At 37.5% G+C, this 15660-nt stretch overlaps 2 protein-coding genes across 2 annotated transcripts; one reads left to right on the top strand and one right to left on the bottom strand.

Moving 5' to 3' along the window:
- Positions 1-3415: 3415 nt before the first annotated feature.
- On the top strand, positions 3416-5169 carry LOC112720130 (fasciclin-like arabinogalactan protein 1). The gene is made up of 2 exons (XM_025770958.3): positions 3416-4233; positions 4331-5169. Exons 1-2 carry the CDS (start codon positions 3526-3528, stop codon positions 4889-4891), a joined length of 1269 nt encoding a protein of 422 aa, XP_025626743.1. The 5' UTR covers positions 3416-3525; the 3' UTR covers positions 4892-5169.
- A 3689-nt stretch (positions 5170-8858) lies between these two features.
- LOC140176008 (uncharacterized) lies at positions 8859-12659 on the bottom strand. The gene is made up of 5 exons (XM_072205850.1): positions 12371-12659; positions 11356-12196; positions 10932-11129; positions 9785-10714; positions 8859-9381 (listed from the first exon to the last, which is right to left on the bottom strand). The coding sequence occupies exons 1-5, from the start codon at positions 12657-12659 to the stop codon at positions 8859-8861; spliced, it is 2781 nt and encodes a 926-aa protein (XP_072061951.1).
- Positions 12660-15660: the final 3001 nt, after the last annotated feature.

The raw sequence follows: 15660 nt of genomic DNA on the forward strand, positions 1-15660 counted from the left end.
AAAGAAGTCGGATACGAGGGTTAGCTGGCAGATAACACTCATTCGAATGAGTAACTACCCCTAAAAACTCTCTAACCACTTCATAGAGCCATATCTTAACCTCCCTAAGATATGGAAACGGTTATCCACCTAAAAAGGTGGCACTACTTCAGCGGTGGTTATTGGTTCACCACTATAAATACGCTGACACCATTCAGGTATCCCTAAGTTCCAATACTCTCTAACCTGCTCACACTCTTGCTAACTTAGGCATCGGAGTGTCTTTGCAGGTACCACCCCCCATTCTTTCACACATACAAGTCGGACGGAGGAACGCCGAATAACAGATCCATTCGAAAGCCACCTCCTTCATACGTTTGGGCCAACCAACGCCTTCCAGCCCGTTAATCTCCGGTTACCCATCGTAACAATTATATTAGTAAAAATAATTAAATTTTAAATTTATTGAATAAAAAATTATCTAAATTATAAATATAATTAAATAATTATATATAATTTTGTAACCTATTAAGTATTAATATATCAAAATTAAATTTATTAAAGAAATAAAAACATGTATATAACCAAAATCTAATATAATTAAACTTTATTCCTTCTCCAGAGAAACCAGAAAGGATGCTCAAGTCACGTGATGTACTTCTCGACTTGTTTCTTTTACTCCCCAAATCTTTCCATTTGGCTTCTCTTTCATATTCTTTTTGAAGAACCTCCTAAGTCCTAAATAAAATTCCAAAAGTCCAAACTATACCTTATACTTTTTGTTAAAATTTGTGTTTAGGAGATGGAGAATGAATTCTCTCCTTTTTTTTTTTATTATTTGGTAAAGTATAATTTTTTATTTTATATTTTTTAAACAAAATTAAAAAAATATAAAAAAATATGTAAAAAAAAACATTGAATGAAACAAAAGATCACACCATATTAAATAATTAAGGAAAATTTTTTGAGATGAACCACTCTCTTTAAGAATTGATTGAAGGAACTGAGATGACTTTGTGTCTACTTCAAATAATGACAGGGTAATTATAAAAGATTTCGATATATAAATTAACAAAAATTTTAGATAAAATTTATGGAAATTAGAATTGAAAAATGCATAAATCTAATGAAGTATTTATAGAGATAAATAATGATTAAATCATCACTTCTGAATTTTTCTATTTATAGTAGTAAAAAATTTTTTCTTAAATAATAGCAAAATAGAAAAGTATAGGTAAATAATAAAAATACTAAATAATGTGAACAATAGATATATCGAATGTTCATTTTATTAGGTGTACAGATAGTTATTATAATATTAAAATCTAGGTAGGTAATTTGAAAGTATAGTGTGTTTTTATTTAATTAGTGATTGTTCATGTTGTTAAAAAAAATCATTGGTTATCTAGCATAACTCTTTAAAAATTATTCTATGTAAAGATAATTTGTTGATATGTAAATATAACATCTAAAATATTGAGGTGACAAGACGATGTAAATTCAGGTGAAATTGACTTCACGTGAAGTTTATATCTGAGAGCCGTTAGATAATTTGACTGATTTGACTAAATTTTCATTCAACGACTCTTAGGTATCAACTTCACATGAAGTCGACTTCACCTGAGTTTCCACTTGACAAGATACTTATTGCACAAGTCGAGTCGGGTACGGATCGTATTGTCCGTGTCCCAAGTAGGTCGAGTATGTCAACTCACTTGACTTTTTGGATAAATCTTAATAGTTTATGGTGAATACTATGGTACCTATCACATTGTACCTAAGTTACTAAAAAAAGTAAATAAATAATATTTAATAAATTTTAATATTTTTTTTTATTTTAAATATTTTTTTTTTTAAAAAATAAGTTAGACAATTTAAACATCATAACAAAAACATCATAAAATTCACCATAATTTATAATAGATTAGTTTCATTTGAGTTATGACTCTTTTTTGGATCATAGTATAAACAATTTATAACACTCAAATTAATAAAAAAAGCGTCAATCTTTTTATATATGTTCCAGTCGTTATAAATCAGTCAAAATTAATGAATAATTTAGACAATAATCTAGTATTATTGTTATAACTCGATTATCAACAAAATTACCATTCTCGTAATAATAATAATAATAATAATAATAATAATAATAATAATAATAATAATAATAATAATAATAATAATAATAATTTATATTCACTTAATTATATTACAATAGTAAAATCAAACTTTAGAATTCAAGTTAGGTATATTTTTTATACACATAATAAAAAATAAAATATTCACTTATATTAATTTAGGGTCAGAATATCATTTACAAATATCTACATTTTATATTTTCGATGTTTTGAAATATATTTTATCCATAAAAATGTAAAATTCATCCATAAAAAAGAACAAGTTCAACTTCAGTTGAACGAATTATATGCAGAGGAGTTTTTGTTTATTTTTTTTATTTTTGACAGTATATTTTTCACAGGATAATAAATTATTATATGTACAAAATAAAATTTAAATTTTTGATACTTATTTAAGTGAGTTAGTGAATTAATTAAACCAACCCAATTTAATTATATCCAGAGGAATTTAATCACATAAAAACATTCTTGTATTCATTATGGAATGAAATTTAATGTTGATTTGGATTGATTTATTTAAATAAAAAAATATTTTTTACAAAAAACAAGATACTTTTATTAAGTTTTAAACACATTTAAATATATCTTTTAAAAAAATATTTTTATTAAAAGAAATAAATTATTTATTTTTTCTCAAAATTAACAATACTTTATTTTCAAAAAAATAAAAAACAAAAATTATTTTTAATATTTAAAAATTTTAAAAAATAAAAAATAAATATTATTCTTTAAAAATCAATACAAACTAATCTTTATTCATTTAGGAACATCTTTTAATAATCACAATATTTTTTTAGCTATATTACTATGCTGCCATGCTGGTATAGATCTCTGTTAACCATATCAACATTTAAAAGACTAACTTACAAATATTATAAATTTTGTAGGAATTAAAATAATATTTTTGTATCGACTAAAAAAAAAATATTTTATAATAACATAAATCTTTATATGAATCCAGTAGTTTTTAACATTTTTTTGTTTATTGGCTAAATATGTAAACAAAGGGAAAATTTTTATATTAACTATGTTATGTATATATTAAAAAATAAATTAAATTATATATTTTTACCTATAAATATATTATGATTAATTTTGATTATTGATTTTGTTATTTTAATATAATAATTTTTTTTCCCAATTAAATAATTAATAGGCTATCAAACTCACATAGCACCGCCCCGTATGCCGCATATTTATAATTTATAACAAATCATTTCTTGACAATGGCATAAACCGTAATAATCTCCAATTCAAGCCCTATTTAGTATTTACTATTCACTCCTTATTACTATTTCTTTGTCTCTCTGTCCTTACTTCTCAGTCTAAAGTGTTCACTTTCCAGTTTCCACCCGAGTCTGCAGATCTCATTCTCCGTCTTAACTTCGGAGTTCGGAACCTTTCAGAAATGCAGCCGCTCCGGCTTGCGAATCTAGCGGCCCTTGTGGTCACGCTACTCCTCTTAGCCGCCGCCACAACCCATGCACACAACATAACCCGCATTCTGGAGAAGCACCCCGACTTCTCCACCTTCAACAAGTACCTAACACTAACTCACCTTGCGCCGGAGATCAACCGGCGAACCACCATAACAGTGTGCGCCATTGATAACGGTGCCATGAACGAGCTGCTGTCGAAGCACCCTTCCATCTACACTCTGAAGAACATCCTGTCCCTCCACGTCCTCCTCGACTACTTTGGCGCCAAGAAGCTCCACCAAATCACCAACGGCACCGCCCTTGCCGCCACTATGTTTCAGGCCACAGGAACCGCCCCCGGCTCCATGGGATTCGTCAACATCACCGACCTCCGAGGCGGAAAGGTGGGCTTCGGCGCCGAGAATAACGGCGGGGCCCTCTCCGCATTCTTCGTGAAATCGTTGGAGGAAATCCCTTACAACATATCGATAATACAGATCAGCAAGCCACTCCCCTCGGCCGCAGCGGAAGCCCCTACACCCGCACCCAGCCAGCAAAATCTCACCTCCATAATGTCCCGCCATGGCTGCAAGGTCTTCGCCGACACCCTCTCTGCCTCCCCCGACGCTATGTCCACCTTTTCGGACAATGTGGATGGCGGACTCACCGTCTTCTGCTCCATGGATGACGCCTTTAAGGTAATCACCATTAATTAGTTAGTTAGTTACATCCTAACTGTCAATTTGGACAAATTAGTTAGTTACTTTGTTGTAACCGTTTTGTTGGCTTCTGAAGGCATTCCTACCCAAGTATAAGAACCTAACTGCAGCTGGGAAGGCGTCGTTGCTGGAGTACCATGCTACGCCTGTTTATGAGAGCATGGCTATGTTGAAGTCAAACAATGGTTTGATGAACACGCTTGCTACCGATGGAGCCAGCAAGTTCGACTTCACCGTGCAGAATGACGGTGATCAAGTCACGCTCAAGACCAAGATTGTTACTGCCAAGATCACTGGCACGCTCATTGACGAAGACCCGCTCGCGATCTACACCATTGATAAGGTTCTGCTTCCCAGGGAGCTTTTCAAGGCCCAGGCTCCGTCTCCTTCGCCCGCGCCCGCACCGGAGCCAGCCGTCGCGGACGCTCCTGCATCGCCGAAGAAAGGGGGAAAGAAGAAGAAGCAGAAGGCGGCCGACGCGCCGGCAGATGAGGAAACAGCGCCTGCGGATTCGCCCAGTGACGCCGCCGATGAGAGTGCTGACGACGGTAATGGCGCTGTTAGGTTTAACGGCGCAAGGTACGTTAACGTCATATTCGTGGTTGTGACTTTGTGCTTTGGGTTTTCGTTGCTGTAAACTGTGACCTCTGTAACAAAAAGAGAAAGAAAAGCTAATTACTTAAATTATAAGGCTCTGTTGCTGTTACTGTTGCCGTTGTTTTAGCTAGGAGTTAAAGGGAATTTGAAATGGTGTTCCCTTTAGCATTTTTCTTTGACTGTTTGTATTTTTAGTTGATTAACTATTTTGTTGACGATGTAATTTATTTTTGGCGGTGAGTGATTGTAATGTAATTGTAAAGCTGCAAAGCTGAAAATTGAAAATTGAGTTTGCCTTACTATCCTTTTCCCCTTCAATTATTGCGTACTTTTGTTTCTATGAAGCACCATTAGGTTTGTTATATGATGATTATTATAGATTTGGTTAAAATCATGAGATTATCAATGTGTCTATGTCGGTCCTATCTCTACAATTAGTTCCGGAAATATTCATGTGAGGCTGATGAATGTGCTAAGCGGTTAAAGGACTATAGGAGAAGAGTAAACTCTTATTTTCGCGACACTTTTAGGGGGATCTATAACAAGTGAACTACCTTGATCAGCTGTGCAACTAAAAGCAAGAAACCTCACTAACTTTGAAATCTAGATTCTCCTGTACTTTTTCAACGTCTCTGTTGCTGTTTTCGGATTTTAATTGTCTTTTTTGGGATCTGTTAATAATTTCACTAACCTTCCAGAAATCTTTTGTTATCGGAGTATGCCAAACCACATGGGATCATCATTTGTGCCTCTTAACTTGCATAATATCCCCCAAAAAAAAAAAAAAAGAAAATTATGCACCATTGTGGACTTTACAGAGTATATCAGCTGCAACTTTGTGTAAAAAACTAGTTAACCACCTTAGTCAAAACAGGATCTAGTGCTTTCAAGCTATCAATGTGCAACAGTGCAAGTTCCCCTAAATATCAATTTACTCATCTACATCATAGTTCATTGATGGCAAATTTGCAAGTGCAAATTGACTAAAATAAAGATATCATTCAATAACCAAGTTGGGTTATGTTCCTGTCTCAGCTCTCGATCCGAGATTTAGGTCGGTGACAGCTACCAGAGTGCTTGTGGTATTCTTTAGCTGAGGGTTGTGCCACCAGTTCCAGTCTCGTCCGAGCAGTGTGGAACACCTGCAAAAGGGACTCCGATGCTTAAATCAATCTCTGCAGAGGAATGATAATAGTATCTTAATAACTATCACAATAATAGAGTGAATTATGTGTGTGCTTGAGGCTATCTGTGTAGCACTATTTAAGATGAAGAGGTACGTTAGTCGGTCCGAAATTCTCGGCCCCGTATCCGAGCTTAAGCACGGATACTTATCCTGAAGCTAACTGGCCTGATCTTTGACCTAGTATCTCGCGTTCTGTTTGTTGGATGTGGTCTTTCCGATGTATAATGTCGGGCCGGTTTTGTGGGTACGGATCACAGCCCCCAAGCTTGACTTGCTTTGGTCAGGAGCAAGTTAAGGTTAGTGTCAACTGTCGTTATACCTTGTTTGACCTATATCCGAGCCCCCAAGCTTAACTTGTTCCGACTTCCAGGCTAAGAATGTTTAGGAAATAAAACTCGAGAAATGGAAAACAAGGAAAATAAAATAAAAAACAAAAAGGTAAAAGGAAATGAGCAAAATGAAGGGTTGCATTTATTGTCATTTGGGTATTCTGAAAAGATGTTTGGAAATAAATGTTAGTGGGTCCTAGATTCGAGGTAATGTTGCGTTGGTCATGTGAACAGTTTATCAATCCGACGGTTGGAAATTGACTGTGAATTTGATCGTGTGATAGTGTTTCTTGCGTTGGTAAATTTTGTGGTGTGTGGGAAAGTTCTTCATTTTACTTCTTCAGGGGAGGATGGCTTCGAGATATTAGTGTTCTTCGTTTTCACCTTTCTTCTTTATTGGTTTGTGATGATGAAGCCAGAAGACAAAGTTGTCAAGGTCAAGGATGACCTTTACGATTGGGTTCATGTGGGCGTTAAGTGTCGCGCGTCCCTTTTTCAAAATCCAAAGATGCTAGCTTCACTTAACGTTTGTGACTGGGTTCGTAAAGGTTCTCACTGTGGTGTTAAGTTGATTGCATGTAATGGAGAAGAGAGGGTCTGCGAGAGGAAGGGAGATTGGGCGTATTTTTACGCTTATACCTGCCTGTTTTCTGAGTTGAATGTGAAACTTCCATTCATAAAATTTGAGTGTCTGGTTCTTACTCAGTTGAACTGCGTCTCTTCCCATCTTCATCCAAACTCTTGGGCTTTTCTTCGCATTTTTGAAATTCTGATGGCCTTTTTGGACCATACGCCCTAACCTAACTTGTTTTTCTCGCTTTTTCAATCAAAGGGAGTGCGTAAAGGCCTCTGGATAAACTTAAGCAGCTATCGGGAGCGTTCCTTATTCGCTTTGTTTAAGTCCTCTTTTAAAAGCTTTAAAAAGATGTTTGTGAAAATTTGTTCCTCTGAGACTAAATATCCTTTTTTCCTTGACGAGGAGTTGTGTGAGAGATTTCCCCTTTATTGGTGTCCTGAGCCTATGCCGGTTCTTGATGCCTTGGGGAGGTCCGAGGAAGAGGATTTTGTTCTGGAGTATCTTATTGAATGTTTTTCTTTTGGTAAGTTGTTGTCTACTGCTGAGCTTCTTCAGCGTGAAAATAACCCTGATGGGTTGGCCGAATATATTGGTGAGTTGCTTTTGGAGGGTTTTTGCTGTTTTGACTGTTGCTGTTTATATTTGCCGAGCTTTTGTTGCATGCTTTCGTTTTCAGGTGGGAGGGTTCCGAGCTTGTCCTTAGCGAAGATGCGTACTTTCTTAGAGAAAAAAACGGGAGGGAAAGGGAGCTTCAGTTAGCAATGTTTTGAAAGAAGTGGATGCCAAAGGAGCGCAGTCTAGTGCGGTTCCTCGGGGTGAGAAGAGGAAGAGTCCAGAGCCTGAGGATTCGCTCGAGGTTCTTTTCGGATTTGATTTCGCCAGCAGTGGCCGGGTTAGGGGTAACTTGAAGAACCAAATGTGTTTGCATGGTTTTGTTACTGGTGGGAGTTTGGACTCGGTTTGGAGCGACCATTTCCCTTATGCCGCGCTTTCTGAGAAAGTTGCTCAGAGTTCTTCTGACTTTGAGCTTTTGAATGGTGCTGGGAAGGAAACAGTTGGCCAATATGTTTAGGTAAGGTTTTATGGTTTTGTTTTGCCTTGTTTGCTTGGGATCTTACTTATAAATAACTGATGATTTTCGTAGGTTGTAGCTGCCAGGCTCCTATGTGTTGGTCGGGTCCTGGAGCTATCTGGCGCTCAGGAGAAGAAGGAAGCCAGGAAGATAGCAGATCTTGAAAAATCACTGAATGAGAGGGATGGTGTTATTATGGATCTGATGGAAAAGATGAAAGACTTGGAGGGTGAGATAGGAACTCTGTAGGACCAAGTCCGCACTCTTCAACAACAATCAAAAGAATATGATGTTGAAAAAGAAAGTTTGACTGCTCGGATTCAGGAGCTTGAAGATAGTGGTTTAGAGATGTTCGCTGCCGAATTTGATTGAGCAGTTAGTCAGGTTCATGTGTTCACCCCCGAATTCGACGTTAGTCAATTTGACGTTACCAAGATTGTGATTGGGGAAAAACTGGTTGACGATGAGCCTGGAGATGAAGTCCAGGATGAGAATGCTAATGTAGGAGAGAAATGAGTTTGTGACTTTTATTCTGTATTTTGGCGGATTTTGTCCGTCCAAAGAACTCTTTTTGTTCGTTTTGTAGTTTAGTTGCCAAACAATTTATGACTTTGTTTGTGATGTGTGCTGTTTGTTTTTGAATGCATATGAAAGTTTACAATTGTAGAAATTCTGTTAGAGTAGATATGATCTGAGAATGGTGTCTTGTGCAACCTTGGATGTCATTTAAATGCTTCTGAAGTGGTCGGCCTCTTTAAAACCTCCCCGAGTAAAACCCTATTTGGGATAAAACCCTGGCAGTAGGAAAAAGAGTACCTTCCGAGCTTTAAAATGTACAAGTGACTAAGTATGATACAATCGTAATGAAGAGATGTTCCAAGTATTTGGTAAGTCGACTCCTTCTAAAATTTGTATCGAGTATGCTCCTCGGCTGTGTACTTTAGTAATTCGGAAAGGTCCCTCCCAGTTAGCGATGAGCTTTCCTTGGCCTGGTGGGTTTTGAACATCTTCTAAGCGTCTGAGGACGAGGTATCCTTGTTGTAATGTCCAAGGTCTGACGCGCTTGTTATACTTGTTCCGTATTATTTTTTGCATTGCTTCGCTTCTAATCCTTGCTTCGTCTCTTACTTTTTCTAGTGTGTCCAATTCGGTCTTCCTTGTTTGGCTGTTCACGCCGTCCTTAAAGTGGTTTGTCCTTATTGATCCCTGAGAGATTTCTACTGGGATCATGGCATTGGATCCGAAGACCAACTTGAAAGGTGTTTTGTTGGTCGAGTTTTGTGGGGTAGTGTTGTATCCCCAAAGTATCTCGGGTACCAGTTCGGCCCATTCTCCCTTTGCTAATATTTCCTTTTTTCTTAAGTGCCTGCAAAATGACCTTGTTAGCTGCTTTGGCGAGCCAATTAGTTTGTGGGTGCTCAACCGAGGAAAAGTGGTGTTTTATATTCAAATTGGATAAGAAAGAGGCTATTTTTCTATCTGTGAACTGCCTACCATTATCAGTGAAAATATCCATAGGTAATCCATATCGGCATATAATAAACTTCCAAATGAAATGTTTTACCTTGTTCGCTGTTATCTTAGTCAGTGGTTGAGCCTCTATCCATTTTGTAAAGTAGTCTATTGCTACTAAAAGGAATTTTACCTAACCCTTTGAAATTGGGAAGGGTCCGAGTATATCCATCCCCCATCTGTGAAATGGCCATGCGACCTCTATTGTGTGTAACATCTCGACCGGGTTGTGTATGATCGGGGAAAATTTTTGGCACCTGTCACATTTGCGTACTTTCTCCAGGCAATCTTTATTTAACGACGGCCAGTAGTACCCAGCTCTCAGTATCTTTGCTGCGAGACTTCGGCCTCCCACATGTGTGCCACAGATCTCCTCGTGAGCCTCGGTCATGGCAAGGTCGGCTTCTTCTTCTCCTAGGCATTTGAGTAGAGATCGTGAAAATCCTCTACGATATAGGTTGTCACGGATGATGGTGAAGGAACTGGCCTTTCTTCTGAAGAGTTTCTGGTTTGGCTCTTCCTGAGGTACTTCTCCGAGCTTCAAGAAGGTGAAGTATGGGGTCCTCCAATCTTTTGCCCGTGACAAGCTTAAAACAAGGTTGTTGCAAGTACTTGGATATTCTAGTGTTATTTGTGACAAGTTGGTCTTATCTTCTGGTTTTCTTGATGTAGCTAATTTAGATAAAATATCTGCCCTATGATTCTCATTTCTGTTAATATGTGTTATTTGAAAATTTTGGAATTGTGTGATTAGCTGTTTTACCTGCGCATGATATTGCTCTAATGAAGGCTCGCGTACCTGGATGAGGTCATTTACCTGTTGGACCACAAGCAGGGAGTCGCAATAGACCTTGATACTTTGTATTCCGCATTCTTTTGCCAAATGTAAGCTTGCCAAAAGTGCTTCGTATTCGGACTGGTTGTTGCTGATAGGGAACATGTACTTTATTGATTGCTCGGTTATCAGTTCGTTATTGTCTCGGAGTACGATTCCAGCTCCTCCCCCGCCTTCGTTGGAAGCTCCATCAACGTATAGTTCCCATTTCGAGTAACTATCTGGGGTGGTGGTGAACTCTGCTACAAAGTCAGCTAGTGGCTGGGATTTTAAAGGGCCTCGAGGTTGGTATTCTATGTCATCTTCAGATAACTCGATGGACCATTTGGTCAATCTTCCTGCAAGGTCGGGCCTGATCAGTACTTGTCGCAATGGTTGATTCGTTCGTACTATGATCTTGTGGCTCTGAAAATAGTGCCTTAGGCGTCTCGATGGTTGGGTATCGCGTTTTCACATTCTGCAAGATTTTGCTGACAAAGTATACTATGTTTTGTTGTCGACCTGCTTCTGTTACAAGTACAAATGAAATTGAATTAGCAGATACTGAAAGATACAATATAATGGGTTACCGGGTTTTGGTTTTGCCAGTATGGGTGGTGATGATAGTATCTGTTTGAACTCGGCAAATGCGTTTTCGCATTTCTCTATCCATTCGAACTTCTTTGATTTTCGTAGTGTGTTGAAGAAGTGATCCGATCTTGTTGCCATTGTTGGTAGAAATCTTGATAGGGCGGCTAGCCTTCCTGTGAGTTGTTGCACCTCTTTGACTGTTGATGGTGACTTCATGTTCAGGATTGCATTACACTTGTCGGGGTTTGCCTCTATTTCTCTTTGAGTGAGCATAACCCTAAAAATTTTCCTCCCTATACTCCAAACGCACACTTTTCTGGGTTGAGCCTCATATTGTATTTTCTTAATTGATTGAATCCTTCTTTTAGGTCGGTCAGGTGTTCTTTTTCAGTGTTTGATTTGACTACCATGTCGTCCACGTACACCTCCATATTTTTCCCGATTTGCTTTTGGAATATTTTGTCCATTAAACTCTGGTAGGTAGCACCTGCGTTTTTGAGGCCAAACGGCATGACCCTGTAACAAAAGTTTCCTTGATCGGTTATGAAGGTTGTCTTCTCTTCGTCGGCGGGGTGCATGAGTATCTGATTGTAGGCTGAATACGCATCCATGAAGCTTAGTATTTGATAGCCAGAAGTGTTGTCGACGAGCTTGTCAATGCATGGCAAGGGATACGAGTCTTTTGGGCATGCTCGGTTTAAGTTGGTAAAGTCCATGCACATTTGCCATTTTCCTAAGTTATTTTTTACCATCACTGCGTTTGCCAGCCGTGATGTAAATTGTATTTCCCGGATAAACCCTGCACTTATCAGTTTTTGTGTTTCCTTTGTTGCTGCTTCGATTCTTTCCTTCCCGAGTTGTCTTCTCTTTTGCTTTACTTGCCGAGCTTTGTGGTCCAAGGGCAGCCTATGACATATAGCATCCGGGTGTATCCCCGGCATGTCGGCTGGGGTCCATGCGAATAGGTCGGCATTGGCTCGGAGTAGGTCTGTTACCTGCTGTGTGTATCCTGCAGGCAAAGTAGAACCGATGTTAGTGTACTGGTTCTTATCTTCTGTCAAGCTTATCTTGTTTAAATCATCTACTGGTGTGGGCCTTTGTTCATTATTGATCTGAGGATCCAGCTCTGCAAGGGCTGGTATATCGCTGGCATTGTATACCGAGTTTATCCTCGTTGCTGGCGTTTGAGCCACTTTGACACATGCGTTGTAGCATTGTCTCACTTCTCTCCTGTCTAAATGTACCGTTGCTATAGATCCTTTCTCTAAACAGAACTTAACACAAAAGTGAATAGTGGAGACTATAGCTCCAAAAGCATTTAAAGATGATTTTCATAAAATAATATTATAAGGATTAAAACAATCAACAATTAAATATTAGATGTCTAAAGTTTTCGAGTGAGGATGTTCCCCTAAGGTCGTCCTTACCCAAACATAACCTGTTACAGGGACTCTCTCCCTTGAGAATCCGACTAGTTCGTCGGAGGATGGTTGTAACACTTTTTCGTTCAATTGCATCTTCTTGAAGGTTGATAGAAACATGACATCGGCACTGCTTCCCTGGTCTAATAGGACTTTCCGGATTAGGAGGTCTCCAGTTGTTGCCGAGATGACAACAGGGTCGTCGAGGTTAGGAGTTTTGGTCTCAAAGTCCTTGCTTGTGAATGTTATATCAGGGATTCTGGATATAGGTATGTTAGATGGCGTCCCGTCTTGTACTGTTAACATAGTTCTGTAACTTCTTTTTCTGGCCGAGCTTGTCTCTCCACCGCACGCGAACCCTCCTGAAATGTAATTGATGACTTTCTTGGTGGTTGACTATTCTGCCATTGAGACTTTTCGCTATTTGTCTTCAAGTGTTCTACCTCGTCCGAGATTGACGGATCTTTCTGCACTTGCCTGCCGATGTATTTGTCTAGCAAACCTTGATGTGCCAGCCTTTCTAATGTGTTCTTAGCCACCACGCATTCATCTGTGGTATGGCTGAATTTTTGGTGAAAGGCGCAGAGCTTTGTTTTGTTGACATACCTTTGGTCTTGGTACGTACCTGCTTTTCTTGGCGGTTTTATGAGCTTATTGTGAAGGATTTCTTTGATTATGTCTTCCCTTTTGGTATTGAACTTGGTGTATGAATCGAATTTTGAAACTAGCTTAAAAGGTTTTTTAGGATCTTTGTTATGGGACCTGTAAGGTCTGTCTTCGTCCTTCCTGAACGGTGGTCTCTCATTCCTTCATGTTTCGCATAGCTCTTCTATTTCGATTTGTCCAGTTGCTTTGCCTCGGAACTCCTCTAATGTCTTTGGTTTTGCCACAACGATAGCTTCCTGGAATTTTCCAGGTCAAAGGCCACTCTTGATAGTATGCAACTGTACCTCTGGATTAAGGTCAGGAATCTTCATGGCTGCTATTGCGAAATGTGTCATGTAGTCTTTTAGGCTTTCGTGCTGTCCTTGCTTAATTGTGCTGAGGTAGTCCGAGTCTCTCACATAGATTTTGGACGCTGCAAAATGATTGATGAACATCTTGGCAAACTCATCAAAACTGTTTATGGATCCTACAGGTAAATTAGAGAACCATAATAAGACAGCTCCATCGAAAAAAGTTGGAAAAGATCGGCATAGGATGGGGTCGAAGTCATTATTAAGAAACATCATAGACTCAAATTTTGTGACATGAACTTTAGGATCTCCAATCCCCTTATATGGTGTCAAAGTCATAGGAAGTGTAAATTCTTAGGCATTTTGAAATTTATTATTTCTTCGGAAAAGGGATTGGTTCGTCGTCTTCCAGTTTTGGGAGGTGTTTCCCCTGTCTTTGTCTTGGACTCTGACTGATGCTCTTCGTGTTGATCGGCATTTGCTTTTTTGTTGTCATCCTTCTGTTCTCCATTATTCTGCATTGTTGCTAACAGCTCGGCCATCCGCTGATTTTCTGCTAGCAGGACGGCATTAGCGGCCATGAGGTCGGCATTGGTTCAAGGATGTTGCTGAGTCTCCGAGAGGTCAGTCATGCTTCCCTTTCTGCAAAGAAAAAGTACAAGGCGGATATGGATATGTTATAAAAATTAAAATAATGGGGTGGGACAAAGTTAAACTCTAGGGCCCCACGGTGGTCACCAAATGTTCTTGTCTCAGCTCTCGATCCGAGGTTTAGGTCGGTGACAGCTACTAGAGTGCTTGTGGTATTCTTCAGCTGAGGGTTATGCCACCGGTCCAACCTCGTCCGAGCATTATGGAGCACCTGCAAAAGGGACTCCGATGCTTAAGTCAGTCTCTGCACAGGAATGCTAATAATATCTTAATAACTATCACAATAATAGAGTGAATTCTATGTGTGCTTGAGGCTATCTGATTCCGATGCTTAAGTCAAGTCTCTGCACAGGAATGCTAATAATATCTTAATAACTATCACAATAATAGAGTGAATTCTGTGTGTGCTTAGGACTATCTGTGTAGCGCTATTTAAGATGAAGAGGTACATTAGTTCGGTCCGAGATTCTCGGCCCCGTATCCGAGCTTAAGCACGGATACTTATCCTGAAGCTAACTGGCTTGATTTTTGACCTAGTATTTCGCGTTCTGTTTGTTGAATGTGGTCTTTCTGAGATATAACGTTGGGCCAGTTTTGTGGGTATGGATCAGGTTAAATTCTAAAATTTTATTACACCACCATTTTATAAATAATGTCATTATTTGGTGACACTATTATAATTTGTTAAACTAAAAAATTTCAAAAAATTATTTGTGTGGCTATTAAAAGTGTGAAAAATTTTACTCTAAAATCCTTGGTGATATACGTTTATAGTTTAAAGATATCTGATTCATCATAAAAATTTTTTTATTATTTTATTCTTTTAAAAAACAATTTTTAATTATTCATGTAATATTTAAAACATATGTATTATTTTATCATATCATTAGGGTAATATTTAACACAACATACTACATCTATGTTATTTACATTTGATCATCAGATTGATCGTCACTAGATCATTTAATTTAACATTTGGTAGATCAATGGAGTTTACCAAACAAAATAAATTAATAAAAAATAATGAAAATTATATTTAAATTAATACTCTTAACACTAGATAAAAAAACAATACACATCATGTGACTTTTTTTTATTAATCAAATAATTATATATATTTTAATTTTTATACATTATTTTTTATCTTTTAAAATATAATCAAGGAATAAGATATCAAATGATCAAATAACAGTGTGTTTTCAGGAAAAAGTTCATGAGTATTATTAAAAGAATTAAATAATATATTTTTAATAAAAAATATTTAAAAATATATTATTTAATTTTTTTATTTATATTATGATCAAAATAAAATTATGAAACAAAAATAAGAAAGCACTGTTAGTTTTTAACTTTTTATTGAAAAAGTTTAGGGACCAACAACTTTGTTAAATTTTGACCAGCATATAACCAACAAAGAAAAGTGAGGCATTAGATGAAATTTCACACCATTAAAACTATTATTGATGATTATTTAATGGCTACAGATTACAAAAGTTGCTGATCCCCTGACATTCATCGTATTTATTTATTGATAAGTGAGTACACAACAATATGGATTGAAAGAAGAGTAAATGAATTTTTGTTTATTGATACATAAATACAATGAGTACTAAGAATGTTGGAATACCAGAATTCAGAGCTAGAGAAAGTAAGAGACTGTTTCTGAAACATATGGTCGGAATAACTCCTATCGGTCCATA

Source organism: Arachis hypogaea, chromosome 11 (assembly GCF_003086295.3).
Source record: "Arachis hypogaea cultivar Tifrunner chromosome 11, arahy.Tifrunner.gnm2.J5K5, whole genome shotgun sequence".
In the NCBI taxonomy this organism is placed as follows: Eukaryota; Viridiplantae; Streptophyta; class Magnoliopsida; order Fabales; family Fabaceae; genus Arachis; species Arachis hypogaea.

What these genes read in the sequence shown, in the direction of transcription:
- LOC140176008 (XM_072205850.1), bottom strand. Translation starts at nt 12,659, where the DNA reads ATGTTAACAGTACAAGACGGGACGCCATCTAACATACCTATATCCAGA. An exon ending in GGAGAGAGTCCCTGTAACAG is followed by an intron (nt 12,197 to 12,370) that starts GTTATGTTTGGG and finishes AGTTCTGTTTAG; the next exon opens with AGAAAGGATCTATAGCAACG. An exon ending in AAAGTACGCAAATGTGACAG is followed by an intron (nt 9,382 to 9,784) that starts GTGCCAAAAATT and finishes GTCATTTTGCAG; the next exon opens with GCACTTAAGAAAAAAGGAAA.
- LOC112720130 (XM_025770958.3), top strand. Translation starts at nt 3,526, where the DNA reads ATGCAGCCGCTCCGGCTTGCGAATCTAGCGGCCCTTGTGGTCACGCTA. An exon ending in CCATGGATGACGCCTTTAAG is followed by an intron (nt 4,234 to 4,330) that starts GTAATCACCATT and finishes TGGCTTCTGAAG; the next exon opens with GCATTCCTACCCAAGTATAA.